We start from the raw sequence: 24,549 nt of genomic DNA on the forward strand, positions 1-24,549 counted from the left end.
TGAAACAAAAATGGTTATCGTCGTTATGTTTGGAGGAAAAGAAGCCAAAGAACATCATCCAAACTGTGATGCACTGGTGTGGCAGCATCATGTTGTGCTTTGCTGCAGGTAGGGCTAGTGCAGTCTGTCAAATATTAGTCTATTTGACAGACTGCACTAGCCCTACCTGCATCATGATGAACAATTAAGAGGATATATTGAAAAAAGTGTGCGGGCAAGGACGTACAAACCTGACTCAGTTAAACCAGGTGTGTTAGGAGGAACAAGCCAGAGGTTCAGTAGCTTTTTTTGAGAAGCTTGTGGAATGCTATCACACATGTTTGACCCACATTTTAACAATTAAAAGGCAATGCTACAGTACCAAATAGAAAACTTCTGACCCACTGGGAATGTGTTGAAAGAAAAAGCTGAAATAAATAATTCTGACATTTTACATTCTTAAAATAAAGCAGAGATCCTAACTGACCTAAGACAGGGAATGTTTATTAGGATTAAATGTCAGGAATTGTGAAATTGTTTAAAGGTGTATGTAAACTTCCAACTACAACTGTATGTGTGTGTGAATGTACATACACACACACATACACATCATATTGAGATCCCCATCCTCTCAGGAAAAAACTAAGTTATAATAATTCAGTGTAGAGGTTCAGTACGTGACCTTCGCCAAACCAAAACCAAATATCCGACACATCAACAACCATTAGTGATTACACGCTTGCTCTATTATTGTACCACAGTTAAAGTTCAGCAGAATATCTTGGAACTCTTAGAAAGCGAGGAGTGAGTTTTATTTTCACATATTGTACGAGCCACAGTAAGCATTACTGATTTTTTAGTTTTTGTTTTGTGCAAGACAAGTAGTGAACTTTTCCACATGGCAAACAAGCAGCTGCTTCCCCCCTTCATATATATATGGCTTTCGCTATATATACACACCACAAGAATACAGATTGAATTTTCTTAAGAAATCACTGTGCAGGGAAGCTGTAGGATCCTTATCTAACTTTGAATCCTTGTCTACATTCATGTTCCTCAATGTGGTTTTATCATTCTCAGTCCCGTCTTCACCTCAAAGTCAACAGTTAGAAGAGGAAATCTCTATTCAGTGCTCATTTTAAAACAATGACTCAATTTTGCAGGAAAACACACATCACATGATGTGACACCGAAGCTTCCCCAAAACCAGCCGAAATAAGGGGATCACCCACCATTTGTCACTGAAGGTCAACCAGTGATTCAGCATATTTGTTCTACATTGCAGTTATTTCTGCTGATATAAAATCTGTTGTAACTTTGTGATGGAGGTTTAATTCACTTCGTTTCATGTGAGAACATCTTAGTGATGTATCACTCTGTTGGGATTTACTGTATGCATTGTTACTCCTGCAGATGTTTCTTTAATAGAAACACTTAATCAGTGAATTAGAGGTGTGTCACTGGTTTACTGCTGTGGTACAACAACCAGTAACCATATCCCATTAGTTTCTCAGTCTTTCAAGTTAGAAGTCTCAACTGTACACAGTAACAGCGTTAAATCCATGTATGCCAGAACTAAATCAGACTGTCTCACTATCAGTCTGTGTCAGTGGCTACCCACAGGTTAGTGTGTGATGTCAGCACCAGGGCTCACGCTGGGCTCTGCCTCGGGCCAGACTGTCTGCCCGCTGCCAGGCGCTCTTCATCAGGGCGAGGGCCTCACCACAACGCTTCTGCACTGATGGATCTGATATCTCATTGTGGGGAAGGTCAACCTATGAACAGTAAGGACATGCATGACAGTTCAATCAGATTGACAGCCAATGGCAGCAGTTGTTGTATTTAAGCTCTGATATTTTGGAAAGGCAAATATTGGAATTATTGTAATATCACAGCATTTCTTTCTCTTAAACCTCTGATTACATCACCCTATCTTCTCACCTGGAAAACGGCTTTCCATGTGTTGTCCAACACCTCCAGCAATCGATCTCTCTCTTCACATCCACTGAAATACAAGACCCATGGAGGGAGGAACTGAGAGCGATCCGCTGCAAATTCCTACCCACAAAACAGAGGGAGAGAATGGGCAAAAGCTTAGTGTAAAAGTTTATAAAAAGGTCCTTGAAGAAAGCTACTTCACACATTACCGGTTCATTAATCATTAACACCTTGAGACCGCCACTTACAATGACACAGTACTCCTTGTTGGCCTCCACGCAGACAGTGGTGACGTCACAGATATCAGCGCTGCCCAGTGAACGGAAGAAGCTGGTCTGACAGTCCTGATGACAAGTTAGCAGCTTCCTGTCTGTCACAACCAGGCAACATGGGATACAAGGGGTGGGCGCCACACCCTGAGGGATGACCTAGAGATGAGATGGTAATTAATCTATATTGATTGACACTGTGCATAAAATAATTTATATAAGCAAAATTCTGATGCCTCTTGTTTACAATGAGCTTTTTCAGAGAGGAAACATTCTTTACAATGCATGTCGGCAGGGATTATTTGTCAATATTATTGTCATTTATGTTAGGTCATTTCTGGTTGAAAGCTGTGTGGAAAGTCAGTTCAACTTGAGTTTAATGAGCTTCCCACCAAAGCTTGATTTAAGCATAATGTGTAAGGCATCACGAAGAATGCTTTATGTGTTATTATCACTAAAACAAGAGCACTGTTTGTTCCATTTCAACATGATTGAATTATTTTTCCCACATGTTTGCATTATTCCTGGAAAAATGGTCACAGTTCAGACAGACTAACTCCTCTGTAACAGCTGAAGGCACAGAATGGACAGAACATGTGACTGATTGCTGTAAAGTATCTAGGCTTACATCATGTAATACAAAGCTAAATATAAGTCTGCTGAAGCTGAATATAGGTCTTTTTATTGACTGTTTAAAACCTGCGTGCACTAATGAACAGACTGTGTGGCACCCATTGCTGTCTCCCCACATCCATCTAACATGTTATATTCCTAATATTCGATAAAAACTGGGTGTATGCACAATGTGAGTCTCCCTCCTTACCCCTTTGGAGACAGACTGGCAGAGCACCAGCATCCAGTCAGCCATGTCCTGTTCATTATTGGCGCTGAGCTCCAGTGGGGGGCGCTCTGTCAGGATGACTTGGAAGGCATGGGGACGCTCTGTGCTGTTAGAGCGACGGCAGCCTCCACAATGCTCTCCGCTGATAAGGAATGAGGCGGCATAAAGAGCATTCAATTATATCAGTAAACATATTTTCTCTCCATCTTTCCCCTTATGTTGTTGTTTAGGTTAACTCTACAGTGTAAACGTTCAGCAAGTTGAAGCTTACCCCATGGTGACTGACAGTACGGGTGCCACATCAGTTCTTTCTGCATACAAGTACAGAATCCCATTGCTGCAAGGAAATAAGGAAAATATTTATTAATATTAATAATAAATATTTATTTATTATTCAACTGGTCAGAAGCTCTTAAATCATGTAACATAAAATATTTAGAGAGCCTGGACAAAACATTCACATCTAACAAAATTATACAATTTAACAACAACCCACATTATAAAGTTTTATTTTGTTGAGATGGTGGCAGAGGGGTGTCGGTTGTTTGGTTCCTTCATCCTACCTTTTGAGGCCACACTTATTTATTGGTGTAACTGAAATCATCAAAGATGTCAATGTTGTAATGATTAGTCTGAGCCTCTAAGGGCCTCTAGTGTACCTTTTAGGATTTTAGTCTTGCTCCTTATAAAGATGCAAAGCATAAATAAATTATGACCACATGAATTTAAAAATATTATTATTCCTGTAATAAAAGAAACCATCAGCCGCTACCATTTATTTTATATTATATTATGTACCACTGGACAGACTGGCATGAAATCTATTAAACTGCTTTGCTCTATAAAGGGAGCACAAACAGAACTCAGGCTTTCAGCATGTCTGGAAAAAAGCAGATATGGAAAACAGTGAAATGCCAAAAGGAAACCTCACTTTTAATATGTTTGGCATTTTTTTCTAAAGCGAAGTGTGAAGTGGGGGAATTAAGTACTAGGGGTTGTGGCAAATGTGATCTACATTTTTGTGCGCTCAAACCCAAAATAGTTTTGTCAGAATACAATATTTTAGGTGTCAGTCGCAAAGTCCATAAATGTTACAACAGGAAGTGACATTCAGACTTTCTGCATCTGTAAGGGAAAGTGAAAATGGCAACACACTTTTAATGTCAGATTAACATGTCAGAGTTAGTGTGGAACTTATATATATATACATACACACATATATATATATATATATATATATATAAATAAATATATATTTGGTAGTGCATAATAATACCAGTTGAGAAGGGGACTGATGACCTGCCCTTACCTGAGGACGAGGTAGCAGCTTTTCCACAGCTCTTTACCCAGGTAGGTGGTTCCCGACCGGTAATATACAGTCCCCTCCTTGGTGCTGGACGATAATCTAGAGCTTGGGACACCCTGGGGTGACAAACTCATGTCCATAGGATCCTCCCAGTGGACCAGTGAATACAGCTGGATAGACACTTCGTAAACCTGGAGAAAAAAGAAAGCATTGGTTTACCACTGATTTGAAAGTCAGCACAAGAATAGAACAGTGATAAATGGAGCCTTTTTAGGAATGGGTGAAAAGCTTTGACACCCAAACCTTTTTAGGATTTCAAAAAAGACGAAGATAATATGGCCACATGAAACATCCAGCAGTCATAGGACTCAAACAGAGGTGACATTTACAGTAGTGGATTACAAGGCTTATACTTTCTGCAAAGAACAAACATGCAATGAAGAACAATTGTATGTGAAGTTTGAGATATCATTACCTCACAGTGAGATTCCTGGGAGACAAACTTAGTGAGAGCAAGTTTTTCCATGGTGGCATCAGTCAGCACGGAGGGATACGGAGGCTCACGACAACCCTTAACCATGGCTGACTTGAGAATAGACAGGAACCAGCTGTAAGCAAAGGAGAGCGAAGGATTAGATGACAAAATCATGCAATTTAAGATGTTTCCTGTATATCTTTATAAAGTAAATATTCCCATGGAAAACGGCTTTTAAAATATTAATTTAACAGCACATTAAGTCTCATGGTCACCGGTTGTTATTGTGATTGGTTACCAAGCTTCAAGAGTCTTATCTTATCAGAGGACAGGATAGAGGAAGAAGAGAGGAAAGTGGTGTGCTGCTGATAACATTAATCTTGCTGTTGAGACTGTAATGGACTATAATGGACTGAATGATAAACCTCATCCCAAAAGTATTTTGGTTTAGTTTCTGTCTGTGTCCATTTGTCAACTGAAATGAACTGAAGACAAACACTCAGCTCAGAGTAGCTGTGGGTACAAGAAGTGGACCAGAGCAGGCTGGCACAGACACAAAGATACTGGCACACTCACACAGTCAGCGAGGCATCAGCCGTGTCCAACAGGAATTTTCTTCGTCTATTGGTGCAAACAACCGTCACTGTCTGTTGGTCAAGGCCCACCTGAAGGAAAACAGCATTACAACATAAACATAAAACTAACCTCAGGCTTCATCATCCCACATGGCACCTTATTCTTGAGTGTACATTGTTTGTGAGAAGCATTATACAGGACTGATAGTGGAAAAGAATCCTGAGCCTTTCCGTGCCCCGGGAGGTGGGGTGTGGCACCATTTTATATATACATATATAACATTATTTGAAAATAACCCTTTTAACTATCTCGCCACTTATCTGCCATATTGTCACATTGCTCTTAGCATACTCTGACTACAGATTATACTACAGCAATACAAAAAAAGGTCAGTAGGTGGCAATAGCACTCCAAAGTAGAAACAGATTTGATTAGTAGCCTAACCATTGACTTAAGGGCATGAACAAGGACACTGATAAAGTGCAAAATATGCACCATTTATTTTAAATGCAGTTTTGAAACAGTTACATTGTAACAGTGAACTGTAGATAATACTGTAATCCTAAAGTTGTTCCTTCAAAACAACTAAAAGTTAAATAAATGACAGGAAATCTACAAGTATCTAAAAATAGAAAACTAACAAATATAGTTTACTTCAGAAAAAAAGACCATTCAGTTCCACAACAACAAAAAATAAAGTGCTTAAGGAACTGGAAAATAAGTAATGAGAAATAAATAGAGAATAAACAAACAGTTTACAACAGAATGGGGATCACTTTCGACAGCATGTGAAGCGCCTGCCAGATTGTCCACACCCAGGTCCCGCCCCGCCCTACTTCTGATTGGCTAGTAGACCTATTGTTAATGTGGTTGAGAGTGAAAGCTGTGCTTCTCTTGGATCCAGAAAAATGTCTGTTACATTTAGGCGAACCCCCCCCTTTTTTTTCCTCGCAGTCACGCCGGAGATCCGGCACGGCGCCGCAATACTATCACCATGATTATACAAATGTTGTGTTTGTGACATAAACAAACTTTGAAAGATTCCTTTAGATAACCATAAGAAGACATCATGAAACTGAAGGAAAAAACACGTATGTAAAATAATAGCAGCCGAACCCATAGACTAATGGGAGAAAATAGAAAATCCTTCATGTACTTACTGAGAGATAGTCCAGCTCATTATAAGAAACAGCATCTTCTACTGTGTAAGGCTTCTCAGCTGCACCTGTGGAGAATAACAAAAATACATCCAAGACATGCAATAAGTACATGCCAAAAATGACATACTTTCTTACTACAAAATAACCTTGCTCCTATTTGCTAGACCACTGTGTAGATCAACTGATTTGACTCAGTTGTCACACATCTCATAATCATCTGTGGGGATCTTGGAGCTTCCATGGTAATGGTCAATTTAAGAGGTCAAGGCTTGTTTCCCCTGTGTAATAAAATTACTGTGCCTACCAAAACTCATCTCAGTATGTCCTGACATATGACTTCACCCCTTCTAACACTCTTTACCTGGTTATTTCTAAAGGCCTTGATATAACTCTAAAACGCACTCTAGATTTTGGGGCTTCAATTCACTTTTGTATTTTTTTTCAACATTGCCTGGATCCCCAAACATAGAGCTGGTTTTTGTACAGATACATCTGGTCAGCACTCTACAACTTGTGCTCTTGACCCAATGCCTAATGCCCTTAATGTCTCCCTACTCTCTGGAATCTTCACCTTAGATCTCCAACATTTTCAATAAACACCATTATTGAAAAAGAGTAATTACGATCTATGTGTTCTTCAGAACTACAGACCAATCTCAAACCTTTCAAATTCTTGAAACAATTGAATACAAACAATTACACATGTAGTATCTGTCATCTAACTATTTGACGTTTACCAGTCTGGTTTTAGAGTTAATCACAGGGCAGAAACTGACCTGGTCAGAGTTGTTAACAATTTTAAAATTAGCTCACACAACCATTAAGTTTCTATTCTTGTACTTCTTGACCTTAGTGCAGCCTTTGACACAGCTGACCATATCATTCTTCTTCAGCACCTCCAACACTGTTTAGGCCTTAGGGGCAGAGTTTTACATTAGCTTTCTTCTTATCTTACTGGAAAATCATTTTCTGTTTCTATTGGATACTTTGAATCAGTTGCCGTCAGCATTCCATGTGGAGTCCCTCAAGGGTCAATTCTTGGTCCACTGCTGTGTCATTTGTTTATGTTCCCACTTAGGTCCATCATTCAGTAATACAATAATTCATATCAGCTGTATGCTGATGACACACAGTTATACATATCTGTTTTAACCTTAGCCCAATGGATGACCTCATTCAATGCATTGCAGATATCAAATATTGGATGGCCACAATAGTTTATATCTAAATGATGACATAACTGAGATTCTTTTACTAGTTCCCATGATTTTGAGACACCAGATTCACTCTGTTAACTCACCTGCCTGTAAAAACCTTGTTAGCACCCCCAAACATTTGGTGGCATTTTGGCTGCTGCACATATGTAATATCTCTAAGACTGCCTTTTATCATCTCAGAAATATATTGTATGTTAAATGCTTCCTGCCACAGTCTGTGATAGGAAGGAATAGACTAGAATACTATCATGCATTTTTTGCCAGACAGACAAAGCAAGTATAAAATAAACTTCAGCTCATTCAGAATCTGCAGCCAGAGTATATTAACTAAAACCAACAAGTTTGAACACATCCTCCTATTTAAACCTTTCTTCACTGACTCCCAGTAAAAACAGATTATTGATTTCAAAATACTTGTAATGGTTTTTAAACCTATGACTGGCTTAGCTCCTTTCTGTGTTGTTGACATGCTCACTGAGTACACGCCAGACAGATCCCTTAGATTATCAAGCAAAGGTCTCCTCACTATCCCGAAAATAAATTCTAAATCAGCTTATGGTGCCTTCAGTCATTATGGTCCTACTCTCTGGAAATTCTTTATCACATGAATTAAGGTCTGCTACAACAGTGGCTTCTTTTAAAAGAGGTGATGTTTTTAGCTAGCTTTAATATATGTGATAAACAGGCTTTTATTTTAGAATCAGTATAATAATAATTATTATCTCATTCCCTTTCCAGTGAAATACTGTGTCATCTTAAATGTTTTTACATATGTAACACCTTATTGCTTTAAGTTGTTCCACACTGGAACCACTACACAGTTCTCGTTGCATCAAAAAAGTGCAGAATATCATAAAGGACTCTTCTCACCCTGGACACTCTCTGTTTGAACTGTTGCCATCAGGCAGATGATTCAAATCAGTTAAAACAAGGACAAACAGATTCAAACACAGCTTTTATCCTACAGCTATCACTACACTCAATGCTGCTAATTAACACTGTTTACAACGGACTGGAATAGGGCTGTGCAATGACAGGATGTACTTGGGCTGTTTTTATGTATAGTATTTATTATTGATTATCTTTTTCTTTCATTTTTATTTATTTCTATTGTTCTATTTTCTATTTTTATTTTCTTTATTATGAATGAATGATGTACTGACTGGTGAGCACTTTAAAATTTCGTTGTACTTGTGACAATGACAATAAAGATCGATTCTATTCTATTTATATGATCTTATCTCATATTTTTGTCATGTATAATCTTTAGCTATTTTTTTTGCATTTTATCTGGAAGCACCTTGAATCTACACTTGTTGTATGAAATGTATTATATAATTAAATTGACAGGACTTGACTATAAGAAAATTCAGTCAAAGCTGTTGAGTTTGTAGCTACTGACCTTTCCTAAGCAGATAGATGTAACAGTCAGTCAGCAGCAGGTAAAGGGGCTGCAGGTCTCCCTCCATATGGCCGGTACTCATCCTTGCCATCTGAAAACAGAAAGACAAATTGCATCAAGTATTGGCAACCGTAATACTCAGTGTTTCTGGCGACTGGATAGCACATAGCAGAGATCCAGGTGTGGAAGAAAATACTTTTTTTGTGCTATAGCATGAGCATAGTATTGCTACAATGATAGCAAACTAGCAGCTGCGAGAGTCTGACACACAGGTCGCGGTTTTCACTATTTATGCTATGTGGGTCAGATACTTAAAAAAAAAAAAAGTTAGCTAATTTGAAATTCTAACCAATCTGCTTTTTTCCCCCATTGTTAAAATGTATGTAAATACCTTTAAAAGTCTGAATTTTGGGTTTAAAAAAAAAAAACTAGTATCAGACACATACAATACTACAGTCTGAGTAAAAGCAATTGACAAATTGGAGCTTGCAACACTTCCAAAAAGGAACCATTGCCAAACCACTTCTTCAATGTCCAAACAAGTTATGAGTCAATCCATAACTTAACTACCATACTTCCTGGCTGACTAATGAGTGAAAAAGGATTACTTTTTCAGAAAATTAACTTAAATGTTATTCATAACAGGCCAAAGAAAACGTTTATTTATACTTGGCACATATATTGAAGTTTTCTCCTAAAAATCTAACTTCAGTAGTGTCACAGTGAATAAAGAATAGTGTCTCAGTTGTCACCTTGAAGAGCTGCTCCTCATTCTCTCTGAATACATGGATCATCAGAAGAAGCAAGTGATTGTTATCCACCCTGAAATATGAATAGTGAAGAAAATTAACCACACATTACAATGAGGCAATATTACATCAACAAAAGATTGATTTTGTAAGGAGTCCATACTTAAACTCTGCAGGATGAGAACTTTCTGAGGGACTAAGCTTCTCTTCTTGTAGTTGCTCTTCGGCCTCCTCAGCAGTAAGTGCATTTGTGTCTGTTTCCTCTCCCTCTTGTACATCATCTCCTCCGTTCTTCATGTTGGACTCCTGTCCTGCTGGCGCTTTTGCCTTTCCTTCATCATCATGGCCACCTGAAAGAGTCTGCGACTTGCTATGCTCTGTAGAGTCATGGTGGCCACCACCCGTGGGAGCAGAGTCTGGACTGTTGGGGGTAAAGCAGCATAAGTCTGTTGGTGCGGAAGAGGCCTGCAGGATGTCGGGGCTTGTGGCAAGAGGGGTGCAAGATGTCTCTCGTGAGGCTGGGTCAGGTGGCTTCCCGCCTGAATCCTCTCGAAAGGGCTGCTGTGCAGGAGGCTCCGGGCCCTGATCACAGCCTTTGCTATTTTCCTCCTCCTCCTCTGGGTGATCCCAGGGTTCCTCCTTATCCAGAACACCGTTGAGCCGGTCCATGACATCACGGAGGGGTTGCCCCACATTATCCATCGAGGTGTCGGTCATCTCAGGGAGCCGTAGCAGGCCTTCTACTCCGTCTTCATCTCCTTCCTCCACAACCTCAGTTCCTGCCCTGCTTCTTCTCAATTCTCCTTCAGTGTCAAGATGAATTACTGTGCAGTTTAAAGAATCTACATCATCTGAGCCCTGGAGGCTATTGTCCATTTCCATATGCTCAGAGGAGACTGAGTTGTGGATGCTGCTGCTGGAATCTGTAGAGCCCTTTCCACGTCGCTTCTTGGCTGGTTTCCTTCGTCTGGCCATCCTAGAAAAGCAGACCGGTTAGCTGACTGTCCTAAATACAATTTGATTAACTAAGCGGACAGAATGTGAACCAGCAACTGACGCTACATCTAATTGTACCTTATGACTTCCAGCTCGTTGTTAGTGCTCTCTGTGTCATCTCCAATGATGACGGTATTGTAACAGCTGGCTACATGAACTGGCGTGACATCGGCTGAGGTGTTGGTGGTGTTAGTGTCCGAGTCCTCGTTGAAGGGGTTGTATCTAGATGTGGGACTGTGTGGAGAAACATGAGCTACCTTCACCTTGATGGTGCCGGCAGAAAGGACCACTGTGTCGCTGATGACCGTCTGGGGGTCAGAGCCACTGGATCGCGGGCAGCTGGCCTGGTCGGTCAGGTCACCCTCTACCATGAAGATCATCAGTGAGTTACCACAAAGGTAGCAATCGCCCACATTATCATTTATAGTCATAGAAATACACAACATTTTGTGGTACTGCCTCACTGATAAGTTGAGTGGCAAATGTAGACAGAAAGTTTTACTTTAGAAAGTAGTTTAGGGTCGTTCATTTCTAGGCATACATATGATGGATGATTTGTCTGTTTTAATCACCAATGAAAGGTTGACAATGTGAGACAATGTCACAAAAACTTTGTGTATTTCTTCATCAGCAGAGCACATACATAAATGTTAGGGGCTGCAGTGTTCTTTGTAGTTTATCAGCAGGGTCAGAGAGGCACAAAATGCAATGCGTAAGACATCAAGAAGGTACACAGGCAGCAGCTTTCTTTGCAGTGGCACAGGCCTAGGTCAAGCATCACTTCTGTAGTTAGAGATGAGTCATAATAAACAAAATATTTGAATATCATCATTTGAAGGAATTCTTAAAGGCTTTTGTCATTTGTGACAACTTTACTTATTCATGTGATAGCATCCAGCAATTTCTATACAAGAGAGAAATGGACTTTGCTTTTAACGATTATTTTTATGCTCATTTAAAATTTAGACCATAGTATTAACAGTCAAGCAGACAAATGCATATTGCATGGGTATATTGCAGCTTACTGCAAAGAGCACAATACAGAAAAAAAGATAATTGGTGCTCTTTCACCTTGACCAACCATCCTTGATTGTTACCTTGGCTCACACTACAGTTTAGCTGAATCTAGGCCAGTGCCACACAGGAAGAAGAAGACAGGACAAAAAAATCCACCAGACAGACGGATACACAGTTCACTGAAGACAGACTGGATGAGGTGAGTATCAGCTACATCAGGCATTCATCTTGCTGTGGTAAACAATAAGGCGGAGTCAGCATTAGGGTCATTCCCCTGATGAGTAAAACATGCACAATATGACAACAGATAACAGTGTACCCACCCAATTCCCATATTGCCCAAAGTTACCACCCAAATTAATGTATATGGTGATGCCTATATTTTTGCTGACATGTTTTACCAGAAATGTAAATACTAATATGTGGCAAAAGAAGGCTTTTAGTCAGACCATCCCTCGTGTTTCCACACAATGCCTTGAACATGTCCCTGAAAAGTTAATTTTGAACTATAAGTCCAAAAAACTTACATGGCTATTATTTATTTCAGTTCAAATTTAAAAAGGTAGAGTTTGTAAAGATGTGTTTATACAATTATAAAATAAGCTACTGGCTACCTATTTTTGTTCATCAAATCCAGTTACATAATCATAACCGCATATTACCTAATTTAAAGTAAGCCAAATATAGTACCTGTAAATTTTTAGTCATGTGCCACAGAACTTAAGAGCAAAACCAACATTCCTGCCAACTGAATGTATCTTCCCAAAAGCTAAGGGGACTTTTATCCATGTAACTTTGATTCCTTTGCTTGTTTTCATGTCCTAAGATCAGCAGTATTTTTCACCAGTTAGCTATATTTTGCATATTAACATGTCTAATTATTGGCTAGCGCACCCAACATGCATTAAGCACAAACTGTGTGGTGGTCATGCCAAATAGAAGAGAGGGAGGGATGGAAAGGCGGGAAGGGGAGGGGTTGACCAATGTCCCACCTTCCCAGTCTGCACTTGGCATTGACTGCAACACGGGGAAGATGTCACCGAAATCATAATCTAAAAAAAGGAGGGATAACATTCAACATTAGAGAGAGATGGAGTGGAGATAGGAGAGAGGAGGTTGAGACAATGGTACAGAAACAGAATGGCATGACATGTGGTACATGGAAAAAAAAAAAAAAAAAAAGAATAGTCTGTGGGAACTAAAACAGGGGAACTGCCTCAGTACTTTGTGGACAGTGATGGGGAAAGCATTCAGCATTGAGTGCTGCAATCACCAATGAGAACATTCTGTAACCATCAGCCTCTGCAAACGGGATCCATTTGATAAAATGCACTTTGGTATCTGTGACTCACAAGTGCCTGGCAGGATCAATCTAACATCATGCCATTAGCGTGACATCACTGTATGAATTTGTGCCAAAGCGTATGAGTGTGTACTTGCACTCGTGCAGGGCCTGATCACATCATTAACCTGAAAATAACGGTTGACATTCTCAGCAATTAGCAAGAGAGTCACATCACAATTACTCCATATAATAATAATAAGTGTCCACATTAGAGCCATTTTGAGGCATAGCAGCACATAGAACTGATGCTCGATACTTGATAGGCCTACTGTAGAGCAGGGTGACACTGGCTATGAAGCAACCTAAGGGATCAAATTAAACAGGGGTTACAGAAAACCACTGCACCTTACCTTCACTTGAGGGGGCTATGGCACTGTCATCCCACTCCAGGTTGGTAGAGGTGAGGGAGGTGAAGGAATGCAGGGACATGCTGTCAGAGCTTGGCAGCCTTTCCTCAAAGTCCAGCAGGTTCTGGGGTTTGTAGTATTCTGGCATGTATGGGGCCACGTCCAGGTAGGGTACATCCTGAGCAAGCGAGACGCAGCAGGAATGTTAGAGACATGTTACTAACTCATTTAAGAGCTGAGCATTTGTATTGATATGGTGATGAAATATATGCTAACCAGCTCCAGATTAAAGCGAATGAACTCCAGGCCTGACACCAGTGTGAGGAAGAGTGTGAGGTGGTCGTGGCTGCAGACCAGCGCATTCCTAGAGGAGATGGAAATCAGGTGGCTTCGTGTGAGTTGACCAAAAAAATACTTAAGCAGTGTCTAAAAAAACAACAGAAAGTATTTCCTGAAATGCACTTAAACATGTTAGCATCAATTTGTGAGAGTGTCCGAGGACTGGTATTTGAACTTACTTGAAGTAATACTTTTGTAGTAATCCTTGGTTCTCCTGGAAGAGCCGCAGGTAGCTCTCTAAAGAGCTCTCGCTCAATGCCAGGTACAGCCATGCCCGACCTACACAGAAAAGTAAACATTTTCTATGCATATAACCCACTGAGGGAAGAATGGTGCTGTTTATTATTCCCCAAGTACTCTACACGTGAGGGTGTTTGACTGTGACAGTGACAGTGACAGAGACAGAGAGAGACAGACAGACAGAGAGAGAGAGAGAGAAAAAGAGATAGAGAGAGAGAAAGATAGAGATGTCTCACTTCGACCAAGGTTGGTTGCTATGTGTTGAAGCTCATCTATCTGACGGACAGCCTCTCTCCTGGTGAAGTGAAGCACCAGGACCCAGTAGCCTGAAGAGATGTCCTGCAGCCTACAGTGCAGAAAAAAGTCAATATCATGTGCATGAGTTACAAAGGGGACAGGGGAGGCTAGTGACAGAAGAAAACTCACTTTACACTGAAAATATTGGTAGGTTAAAAACTGTTCAAAATTGCCCAAAAAGCATGCATTGTGAGACTCTGCGTGTGCATTAACACACTTTTATAAATATATCATGTATACTGTCCAGTAAGCCACTCACCCATACAGCAGAGCATGGTCAAGGTGTTCACAGAGACGCTGCAGGACGCGGTCATGATTCCGGATGGCTGGAGTCTCATCCTCACAGGCCGCAAAGTAACTCTGCAACTGTAGAGAGACACAACTTTCAGCTGTTTGTTTTGCAGAGAAGAGGGAAATTGTTCATTCAGTTTCAGGTAACAATGTCACTACGGTTTCTGTTTTAAAGAACTGATTGTACTCGAAAGGTTATCATACACTTCTTTAAATTATACTTATTAAAGTGTCTATTTTCTGCACAGGTTGAACTTGTCAGGACTGGCTGGCTTGGGTGCACAGATCTGGAGGAGTGTTTTTATTATTTATGCTGCATACACGTAAAACCAGTCTGCAATTCATCACTTCTCATGCAATTTACTACTGGTGTGGGACACACCTTGCAGTGTGCATGGTTACTTCTACAAGACCCTGGAGCTCTTTTTTTGGCCATAATGAATTTCTAACCTGATGATCAAAACACAACTCCTATCAATGATTTTGTAGAATTGGCAATGTATTGTCATTTGATTGCTTAGGCTAGGCTCTGTACTCTGGATTTGGAACAGAATGATGACTATGAGCAAGTTTGACAATAAGAGTGTTTAAGAGTGTTAGGAATCTTTAGAGACAAATATATATATAGTCCCTAAAGTTTAGGACAGTGCAGGGAAACAATTGTTCTGCAGTACTACATATAGTCAGAGTGACCCAGGAATTTATGGCCGAGCTGTGGAATGTTCTTGAACCGGCAAAGTTGATGACCTGACCTAAATCCATTGCTGAAGAAAAGACTGCTGACAAAGAATCCTGAAACAAGTTGGTTGAAGCACATGCCTGACAGACCATCAACAGGAAATATACCAAGTGTCAACTGGTGTCTGTGGGTTTGAGACCACAAAGGATCTACAGCCAAGTTCTCAGTATTATTACTTTTTTTTTAAGTCAAGCTGTCCTTTTGCTCTCCTTAAATTGGGAGACAGCGTATTAAAGGAGCCAGAATTTCTATACTGTCAAACTCCTGTGGAGATAATTAAAAGTGAAAGGTGGCACTTTCAGACTTAAAGTTATGGTTTCATTTCAAATCCAATGTGCTGGTGTACAGAGCCAAAACAACAAGAAATATGTCACTTTCCTGACACTTTACTTACTAGCTGCCTTACACCCTACCTATTTTACTGGATGGGAATCACTTACATTAATTCCACATTTCTATCGACACATACAGAACTTAGTACAGCTATACTGAAAGGTACCATGTATTCATACAGATAATGCTATGTGTGTTTCCGCCGTCCTGCAGTGACCTGCAGAACCCTGAAGAACAACCTACCCAAGTGTAGGATAAAGAAGCCTTGAGACTCAGTATGTCCACATGACTAAGCAATGTTTGTCTGAGTTAAATGCGGCACACTCTTTAGAAACCTTGAGGCATGCTGATATAATGATAAAAACAATAAATGGGTTAAAGGGCTGACTTACTGACTCAATGACTTAGACTAATGTGGGTTAAGGAAGTAAGACTCACTACTCAGCTCTTGACGCACTAAGGTTGAGCTTTTTGATGCAATCATAATGGTTATGAGTCTGGTGAACTTATAATGGGGAATAATGGAGAGAGATGAGGAAGCCCATGGGAAATAGAACTCAAATGTACATGCATTTGTAAAGTGAACATGCAAACAAGGAGAGGAGGAACAAGATAACAGCTAACAATACTCTTTGATTGTTATTAGAAGGGAAGTTATCCAATATTAGGTATAGCATAACAAAAAGAAGTCAAATATTTCATAACTTTGATGGGAATTAGGAACAAATATCTACTGGCAAACCCCTTCTGTTGCAAATATGTTCCCGATATATAACGTTACAGGTTGCAGGTATGTTTACATGTCGCAGTGAGCAAACACTAGGGTTGGTGCCATTTATTGTGCTCCTTTGTCAAAATGAAACTAGAACGTGACAGCTGGCAGATGTAAACATGAAAGTAAACTGATATTTTGTATGGATTAGTTTATACATTAATTAATGTCATCAGTGAGGGTAAGGCCCTTCTAAGATTGCAGGCTGGCAATGCCCCTTCGACTTGAAAGTTGCCAATAGATTACCTTATGTTAGCCACAGTAATTCAATCATGTGAACACACTTACACTAAGTCATATGACAATAATCAGCTTGTTAAATGTGCTCACCAACCGATAGGCACTCACCTTCTTGACGGACAGGGAGATGTTTTCCAATATGCGGTCCTTCACTTTGAGTTGATCCATCACTGGTCTGTCAGCTGACTCCCAAAGCAGAGCTCTTGTTTTGCTAAAGCTAACGCCGCCTTAGCTAGCTAACATCTTGCGCTCAAAAGGCAGTTGTCTTTCAAACTAACGACACGACTTCCGCTGTCAATTTGACACGGAATAAATGACAGTAGTGTCAATAAACAACTGTCAGGTTATGGCTAGTAAGCGGTGTGCTAGGTCAACCACTAGCGACGGACACGGTTAGCAGTTAGCCAAGTGATGTTGCTTTGCTTCGGGTAGCCACTTGACTTTTTTTTTTTTTTTTTTTACGGCGGACGGGCTGAGGGTGGCTAGCAAGTTTCAGGAATCCAACCATTCATTAGTTTTAGCCTAAATTTGTTTATCATACTTTCCGTTTCTTTCCGCTAGTCCGCTATTGTTAACTACTTTAAGTTACCTTTTCGCGTATTTTACCTAACAGCGACATTCAGCTAATTTGATTGAAGTCTCAGCTGTCTCACGTTACTTTTTGTGCTACAGCTCAACTCCCCCCGTCGGTGTGTGACGTCACCACTATCCTCAGTGCTCTGTGTTGTAGTGTGGGAGGAAGAGGAGGAAGAATCAACTAATCAGCTGTTTTATGAATGTCAGTACACATCAGGAGTCTGGAAAAAATAATGAGGATATTTTGACACTCAAACCAGCTATTCAATTAAACTGGGAGCCTATGGAGCCAAGGATGTCTATGATACTATACAATAAAAACATAAAACAGAACGATCAGACTTTTTTTTATAACATTTCCCTTCATATTTATTAATTTTGCATCCATAAAGTCATTTGTTCGTCGTTAGAAATTTTTATGATTCAATTTTGAAAAGAATAAGAATCATGCACAGTTAGTATGCTGAAATCGAATTTTATTGCCTACCTTGGCTGTTATTTTGTATTATAACCTTGAGCCTTTCACCGGTTAACAAATTGATCTTATAACCAAACTGAAAGTGAAGTTACGTACTTTATGTTTTTTTTATTTCATTATGATGCCTAATTGTTTTATTATTGTAATAAACCTGTTTTTTTTCAAAGGTTCACATCCTCTCAATCACCTGCATGCACCTACATGAATCATGTAAAAGTAGCTAAAACACTATTTATTGAACCCTCCCACTGACTGCAACATGGATAAATGGTTGTGTCATTGACAGGTAGTTTCTTAAAATTCACATGAATTCTCCAATACTAATCTTCTATGACTTAACTACAATAGTAGGCAACAGTCACAGTGTGTAGTTTTACTAAGAAAACACCTTGAGCACACAGATTTAACTGAATTGTGGACTTCAAACAACACCTATTCACAGAGGACAGGAATGAGTGGAATGTCAATATTTTATTGTTTAAGATGACTCAAACTTTCTTGAAAACACATTTAAGTCTTATCAAAAAATCAACAGTTGGCATATTCAGTGCATGTAGTTAATCACAATAACCTTTCCCAATTGTGAAAGTAGGGGTCAAAATTTAATGGATGGATGTCTTTCATGATGTATTTCATGTTCCAAGGCAAGTGGTCTACTTATTTGATCATTTTATCAAATGTAAAGCAACTTCATACAAACGCTGACTGAATTCAGAACACATACAGGCCTTTGAGTGATTGTTAAAGTACAAAAAAACAACAAAAGACAGAAACTTAACCACTGCATTACAGCCAGCACCCCCTTTGGCCTCAAAACCCAATTACTTGAGTGCCCACATACCCGAACAGAAACCTTGTTTGTTTTTTTTATAGAGGACTGCAGTCCAAGTCCTTGTGTGAAGACTCGTGAAGACATTCAATTTCAACTCTTCACATCTCAAGTTCAATTGTGTAATCTTGTTTCTCCATCCTCGCTGTTTCTCCTCTGCATTTAGTCTGACTTCTCCTTCTCTTTCATGTGCAGGAAGACTATGCTGAAGACAAAGAGTCCTCCCATCATGGAGAAGACACTGGCGTAGTATGGGTAGGCTGAGGGGATGAAGCGCTCGTACTGAGTGTGCTGGAGGGGACGCACTGACACCTGTGGTAATGAAATATGATTGTAAGGGTTAGCTCGTTCTACAGAGAGTGGTTGTCAAATGCAATAAAAACAATGAAGTAAAGTAAACTAATGACTGTCCTACTGGTCAGCTTAACTGCAAGTGATGACACAAAACATGGAAAAAAAATAGTAAAAGAAATGTATTTTTGTAGTATTGTTGTCCCTATATTTTCACTTGTCTGGAGATTATTTGGTTTGTCCCAACTGAAGCAATTCTGATGAACTGACCTGAGTGGAGGAGTAGAGGTGTGTGTATCCAAGACGGTTGTAGTCCACCTTGAACTGGAAGACTCCGTACACATCAGGCAGCTTGAACTGGACGCTGTATTTTCCTCCTGGTAGGAATACAACACAGCATTTATAGTTTGAGACTCATTTATAAGGGTGTCATCACAAAAAAAAGCACATTTTAGTTGTTGTCGACTGTCGTAAAAACACACAGCATACCGTTTTTCTTGAGATAAGTCCTGACGAAGGGATCAATCCTCACAAACTCGAGCTGAATGTCGTCTCCATCAAAAGGAACCCAGCGGCCTTCAGAAAGCATCTCAATGACAATGCTGTACTCCTGCATGAGACAGATTTTCAGCGAGTGATAAATATAAGTTAAAAACTATATAGCATGTAATTCAAATAAACGCAAATATCTTCAAGGGGATGATTGTTCTTCCATGTCAGAGACTTTAAACTCACCACAAGGTCGGTGATGGTGTATGCTGCAGGGGGATTCCTCTCTCCCACGGGATGATGGGTAACGGCTCCCACCCTGAGCACTCCAGCCTCCTTGAACACCCAGCGAGACAGAGCCTCAGCCAGCTCCATGTTTCCTGTCTGCTCGTGCCTACCAGAGACCATAAGAAGGACAGGAGTGTTCAACCACAGCAGACCGATACCTTGATAATACTTAATCTTAGTATAGTCCAGTGAGAGTGTCACCTCTGATAAACAAATTTAGATCCGTTTTTTTAAAAGGCACAGTTTGTAAGATTTAGTGGCATCTGGTGGTAAGGCTGCAGACTGCAACCAGTTTAATCCCTCTCCCCTTACCCTCCCTTTCAAAGCATATCGGAGAAACCTATAGCGGCTATGAAGCACGCAAAAAACATAAAGGGCCGCCTCACGAGCCAGTGTTTGTTTTGTCCATTCTGGGCTACTGTAGAAACATGGCGGTGACACATGGCGGGCTCCATGGAGGAGGACCTGCTCCCTATGTTCATATAAAGGGCTCATTCTAAACTACCAAAAACATAACAATATTCAATTTCAGTGTTAGGTGATTAGGCCTGTCACAATAATGACATTATCGACTTATTGTACAATAACATAATTATCGACATCATCATGTTTATATATGGATGACTTATCGTATGATACATGGACATGACCTTGATCACTTATTTGACCTCGATATTGCCACACTTCACATTAGCAAGAGGAGCATAGCATTAGCTAAGAGGGTATTCATGTCACAGTGGCTAAGCAAGTAGTTGCCTTCATTCCTCACTGTGCACGTCCTGAGTGGAGATTACAGTGGCGAGCAGTGCCGATTATATGGAACTAAAGGTAAATAACTCTGTCCTGGCCCATAATGGCAGTCTGTGTTTTTATAGAAGCATAGCAACCACTCTCCAATCCCAACCCCACCCCCATTGCATTATTATGCTTTTATATCAGTGGTATAAAATGCTCTTCAAATGACAATAATATCATTTATCACGATTATTTCTTAGACAATGTATCGCAGTTATCGTGACAGACTTATAGGTGATGAGTTAGTTATACGCTAATGAAAACCTAATTATGAATATTATATTCAATTTCTGCCAGTAGATTATTTGTCAGGTTTATTTTAAAATACTGCCAATTACAAAAAACATAACAACTATCAGAGTTGGCTTTTAAAATCCCATCCATGACTGCACCAAGAGTCATTACAGTCTTACACAGTACAGTTTAACTACTTAGATTTGAAATTTGATAAACAATCGATTGTTTGAAAGATCGATTGAAAGAATTCTCCTCAGTTAAGTTTCTCCTCAGTCTTCAAGTTCATTTGTAGAATTCACTTGAGAAGTTCAAATGTATGCATAACTGGGGACATTTCTCACCAGAGAGAAGCGTTTTAAAATGCACAAAGCTGCAGGTTTAAGGCAGCATACAGTTCATTTCAAACACTGAACTGTAAGGACTTGCAAACACCTGCCGTAAAATGGTTGAGTGGAGTGGAAAAGGAGACTGACTGTAACCACGATGTCCCTGATGACACTTGTAATAAGATCCATGATATTGAAAGAGGAGGCATACGATGGAAAGGTGAGGTCTAATGTTACCTTTGGGAGCCAGGAGTGGCCTTCTGCACAGCTGAGTTGAAGAAGGCATCGCTAAAGAAATCCAGGGAGCCACTGAAAACCACTCTGGCATTGTTTCTGGCCTGCAGACCAGCGATCAGCAGGGTGTTCTTTCCAACAGCATGGGGGTACTGAAGAGAGTAAAAAAATAGAAGCCATTAGTCAGAAACAAAGTAAAACGATGTTTAATCTTCTGTAATTCATTTCTAATATAGAGAATATAATGCCATCTATGGATTCTGATGTTCAATCTAGACACTGGATTTCCAGGTTTAGCTACAGATGAGGAACATTAAATAGAATAGCCATCCAGCCCTTCTGTAATTAAATTCCCACTTGCCTATCTTGGCAGAACTTCAGCATATAAAGATACTCCTTATTAAGCTCAGGATACAGGGTTTTTTTCCACCAATATTACCTGAGAGATGGGTCTGTCAGGGAAAAAGGAGTAGGAGGTTGAAGAGCCAGTGAGGATGTCCAGGACAAGGGGGTTTTCTGGGTCTGCCACCATGCTGGAAAAGGGGAGATGTGGCATATTAGTCAAACTTCATATAGTTTGCAGTGAGTGATGCAATGAATCTTCAAACATTACTCAATAGGTTCATACAATATCCTGTGAAGTGGGTAGCTGCTCAAACTATTAAAATAGCATTTCTTTTATTTAATGTAGTCATTATTTAAAATGTGTAAACATGGAGTAAAACGGTAATTCAATATTTTTTACTTGTGCCTCTTGAAGAAACAGTAACAACATACTGAATGCTTGGGTGAAGTGCATTAAACTTAAAAACCACGACAAATAATTATGATCAAATCTACGCTCAGTTTCAGTTCATTGTCATTTTTTGGTACATTTAATCCTGTCAAGTTGTGCTTACCCAACGCCCTTGAATAAAACGGGTTTGTTGGTGGGCTTGCCGACAATGGTGGGAGCTTTCAGACGGTTCTCTGGGTCAGCAACAATCAGGGTGTGCTGGAAACAAGAAAGATCACTTGTGTCAGTGACTAAAGACTGGATTTGTCAGACAAACTGAAGTGCCTGCTGTCTGAACACCATTTTGTTTACCTCTCCAGGGTCAGACACATCATAGTTGTGATGGTCAATGACAGCAGTCTTTTCCTCGTCGAACTCGATGCCACACTCGCTACCCAGCTCCCTCAGAGGGTCACCTGTGCAACAGCAAGAGTGTTAATACAGAACATTATTATAGCATTTTATAGTATAATATTACAGCAAGAGCTTTTGGAAATCAACTGACCGATATCTGAACTGGCAGCAACCAGGACGTTGCCTCCACCATCAATGAAGGATGTGATAGTCTCCACATTTATATTTCCTCCAAAGTCTGCAAATGACCACAAATAATGACTTTTCAACAAGGTAAACAAAACCATAATAATCATAATACTTTTTAAATAAAAAGTTGATAAATTGATTTTGAATTGGGTTAGGTGTGAAATTTACCTTCAACCGATGGTGAAAAGATGATTAAATGGTCATACAGGAACTGGCCATATTTGATCAGAGATAGGGAGGGGTCATCAGCTGTCTTGAATGTGAGGTCAAAGCCACGATCTGAAAAGGAAAGATATGTTATCAGCAGGACTGAAACAATAGCACACTTGTAATGCATGTTTGCAGTAACTTCGATAAAATGCATCTAACAGGATCATACCATTAAACTCTGCATGCACCAAAATTATTACTTATCAACTATGTAATATCACAGTTTACATTATAATAATTATAATCTCTGTCAAATGACACCACCAGTATTTTATAAACATGTATTTGCAAAATCATGAATCTGTTGTTTATCACTGGTGATCATAATTTGTCAAAAACAGTGTCCCACTTATCATGCACAATACAAATATCCCTTATTAAGATTAATGTCAGCTAGCATACACATGATCAAATTGTACTGCTCAAATGGGAATGTTGGGTTTCAAACACTTCATAAATTGTCTATGTTAAAATATAGATTTTAAATATAAAAACTATGTTCAAATTTTCCCTCCATCAAATCAGGGATAATTTAATCTTTGGTTGAAAATGTTATATGAATATTTTAGTTTATCTTCTGTATGTTCTTATTCAAAGAGATGAGCTGGTTTGTTTGTGTTGAGGGATGCATGACTGTGTGAGGTGGAACCCAGGAAGAACAGCCAATGCTAGTGCTAGTGCTAATGGGGACACTGATAGAGAAAGAAAGAATACATTACTATTTGGCGTACTGGAAGTAAGCCGAACTAAAGAGTAGACCCGTATCGATTCACTACATTGTATATTTCAGTTATAAAGCAGGCGTGACAGTGACATGTTATTTATAACATATTAACTATCAAAGACCTGAATGAAGTTTGGCACAGCGAACATGCCGAAGCTAAGCTAATGTTAGCAGCCTTTCTTAGCGACATAAAGCTCAGTGCAATAAGTCCAAAGGCTCTGTTTCCTGCAAACAACCTGTTCATTTTTTAATATAGCACATGTTCTCAAAGGGTATTTCTAAATGAAACATCTCAAATCCCGCACTGACCTGCCAGACTGCGGAAGAAGATTGAATGGCTGTCTCTGATGTTGAGGTTGTCCAGCAGAACCAACGTCTTCCCGTCAGCCGAAGCACAGTGCACCATGTAGGCTAACGATAAACATAAAAGGACAGTGTTGTCCAAAAGTCTGAACCTCCTTTGGGTCATTGTTCCGGCCCGTTTTTTTGACGCTGATACAGATCCGGACCGATTCGTCTGCACGGCTGCTGTCAACGAGGCCATTTTGCTGCAGAAGGCGACGTCAGCGTTAGCAGCCAACTTAACTTTGACCCCGCGATCCAGCCAATCACAAACAGGAACGCGTCGTCCTGGTTGCCATTCCACCAATGGGATAACAGTTTTATTATAATACTGATTCAGAATACCACACATACAAGTTGATCTCATACATCCATGGTTGGAGTATTACAATATTATTCCCACCCGTTTTGCCACTTGTTTGGCTCAATCATTTAAAAATAATGAATGTGTAAAACTGAATTGTTCCTGCACATACACATTTCCTTTATTTGTGTGCCAGAACAGCACCTTTCAAAACTTGACCTTATTCTTGGACTTTCATGA

At 39.8% G+C, this 24,549-nt stretch overlaps 2 protein-coding genes across 2 annotated transcripts; both read right to left on the reverse strand.

Moving 5' to 3' along the window:
* Nucleotides 1-1,217: 1,217 nt before the first annotated feature.
* plekhm2 (pleckstrin homology domain containing, family M (with RUN domain) member 2) lies at nt 1,218-17,548 on the reverse strand. Its single transcript, XM_053317461.1, has 20 exons — nt 16,977-17,548; nt 14,753-14,859; nt 14,433-14,542; nt 14,136-14,235; nt 13,894-13,981; nt 13,621-13,795; nt 12,918-12,977; nt 10,987-11,272; nt 10,076-10,888; nt 9,916-9,985; nt 9,164-9,254; nt 6,545-6,609; nt 5,385-5,473; nt 4,809-4,941; nt 4,337-4,524; nt 3,299-3,364; nt 3,010-3,169; nt 2,166-2,345; nt 1,921-2,037; nt 1,218-1,754 (listed from the first exon to the last, which is right to left on the reverse strand). The coding sequence occupies exons 1-20, from the start codon at nt 17,034-17,036 to the stop codon at nt 1,617-1,619; spliced, it is 3,096 nt and encodes a 1,031-aa protein (XP_053173436.1). The 5' UTR covers nt 17,037-17,548; the 3' UTR covers nt 1,218-1,616.
* Nucleotides 17,549-18,374: 826 nt separating this feature from the next.
* On the reverse strand, nt 18,375-24,226 carry ddost (dolichyl-diphosphooligosaccharide--protein glycosyltransferase subunit (non-catalytic)). The gene is made up of 11 exons (XM_053317519.1): nt 23,973-24,226; nt 22,898-23,008; nt 22,692-22,778; nt 22,499-22,602; nt 22,311-22,405; nt 21,851-21,944; nt 21,415-21,563; nt 19,778-19,925; nt 19,532-19,652; nt 19,313-19,419; nt 18,375-19,063 (listed from the first exon to the last, which is right to left on the reverse strand). The coding sequence occupies exons 1-11, from the start codon at nt 24,205-24,207 to the stop codon at nt 18,914-18,916; spliced, it is 1,401 nt and encodes a 466-aa protein (XP_053173494.1). The 5' UTR covers nt 24,208-24,226; the 3' UTR covers nt 18,375-18,913.
* Between the last annotated feature and the right edge of the window lie 323 nt (nt 24,227-24,549).

This window comes from Scomber japonicus, chromosome 4 (genome assembly GCF_027409825.1).
Source record: "Scomber japonicus isolate fScoJap1 chromosome 4, fScoJap1.pri, whole genome shotgun sequence".
NCBI lineage: Eukaryota > Metazoa > Chordata > Actinopteri > Scombriformes > Scombridae > Scomber > Scomber japonicus.

What these genes read in the sequence shown, in the direction of transcription:
- plekhm2 (XM_053317461.1), bottom strand. Translation starts at nt 17,036, where the DNA reads ATGGATCAACTCAAAGTGAAGGACCGCATATTGGAAAACATCTCCCTG. An exon ending in GACCATGCTCTGCTGTATGG is followed by an intron (nt 14,543 to 14,752) that starts GTGAGTGGCTTA and finishes TCTGCACTGTAG; the next exon opens with GCTGCAGGACATCTCTTCAG. An exon ending in CCCAGGAATCTCACTGTGAG is followed by an intron (nt 4,525 to 4,808) that starts GTAATGATATCT and finishes TTTTTTCTCCAG; the next exon opens with GTTTACGAAGTGTCTATCCA.
- ddost (XM_053317519.1), bottom strand. Translation starts at nt 24,207, where the DNA reads ATGGCCTCGTTGACAGCAGCCGTGCAGACGAATCGGTCCGGATCTGTA. An exon ending in ATGTGTCTGACCCTGGAGAG is followed by an intron (nt 22,406 to 22,498) that starts GTAAACAAAATG and finishes TCTTGTTTCCAG; the next exon opens with CACACCCTGATTGTTGCTGA. An exon ending in ACACCATCACCGACCTTGTG is followed by an intron (nt 19,653 to 19,777) that starts GTGAGTTTAAAG and finishes TGTCTCATGCAG; the next exon opens with GAGTACAGCATTGTCATTGA.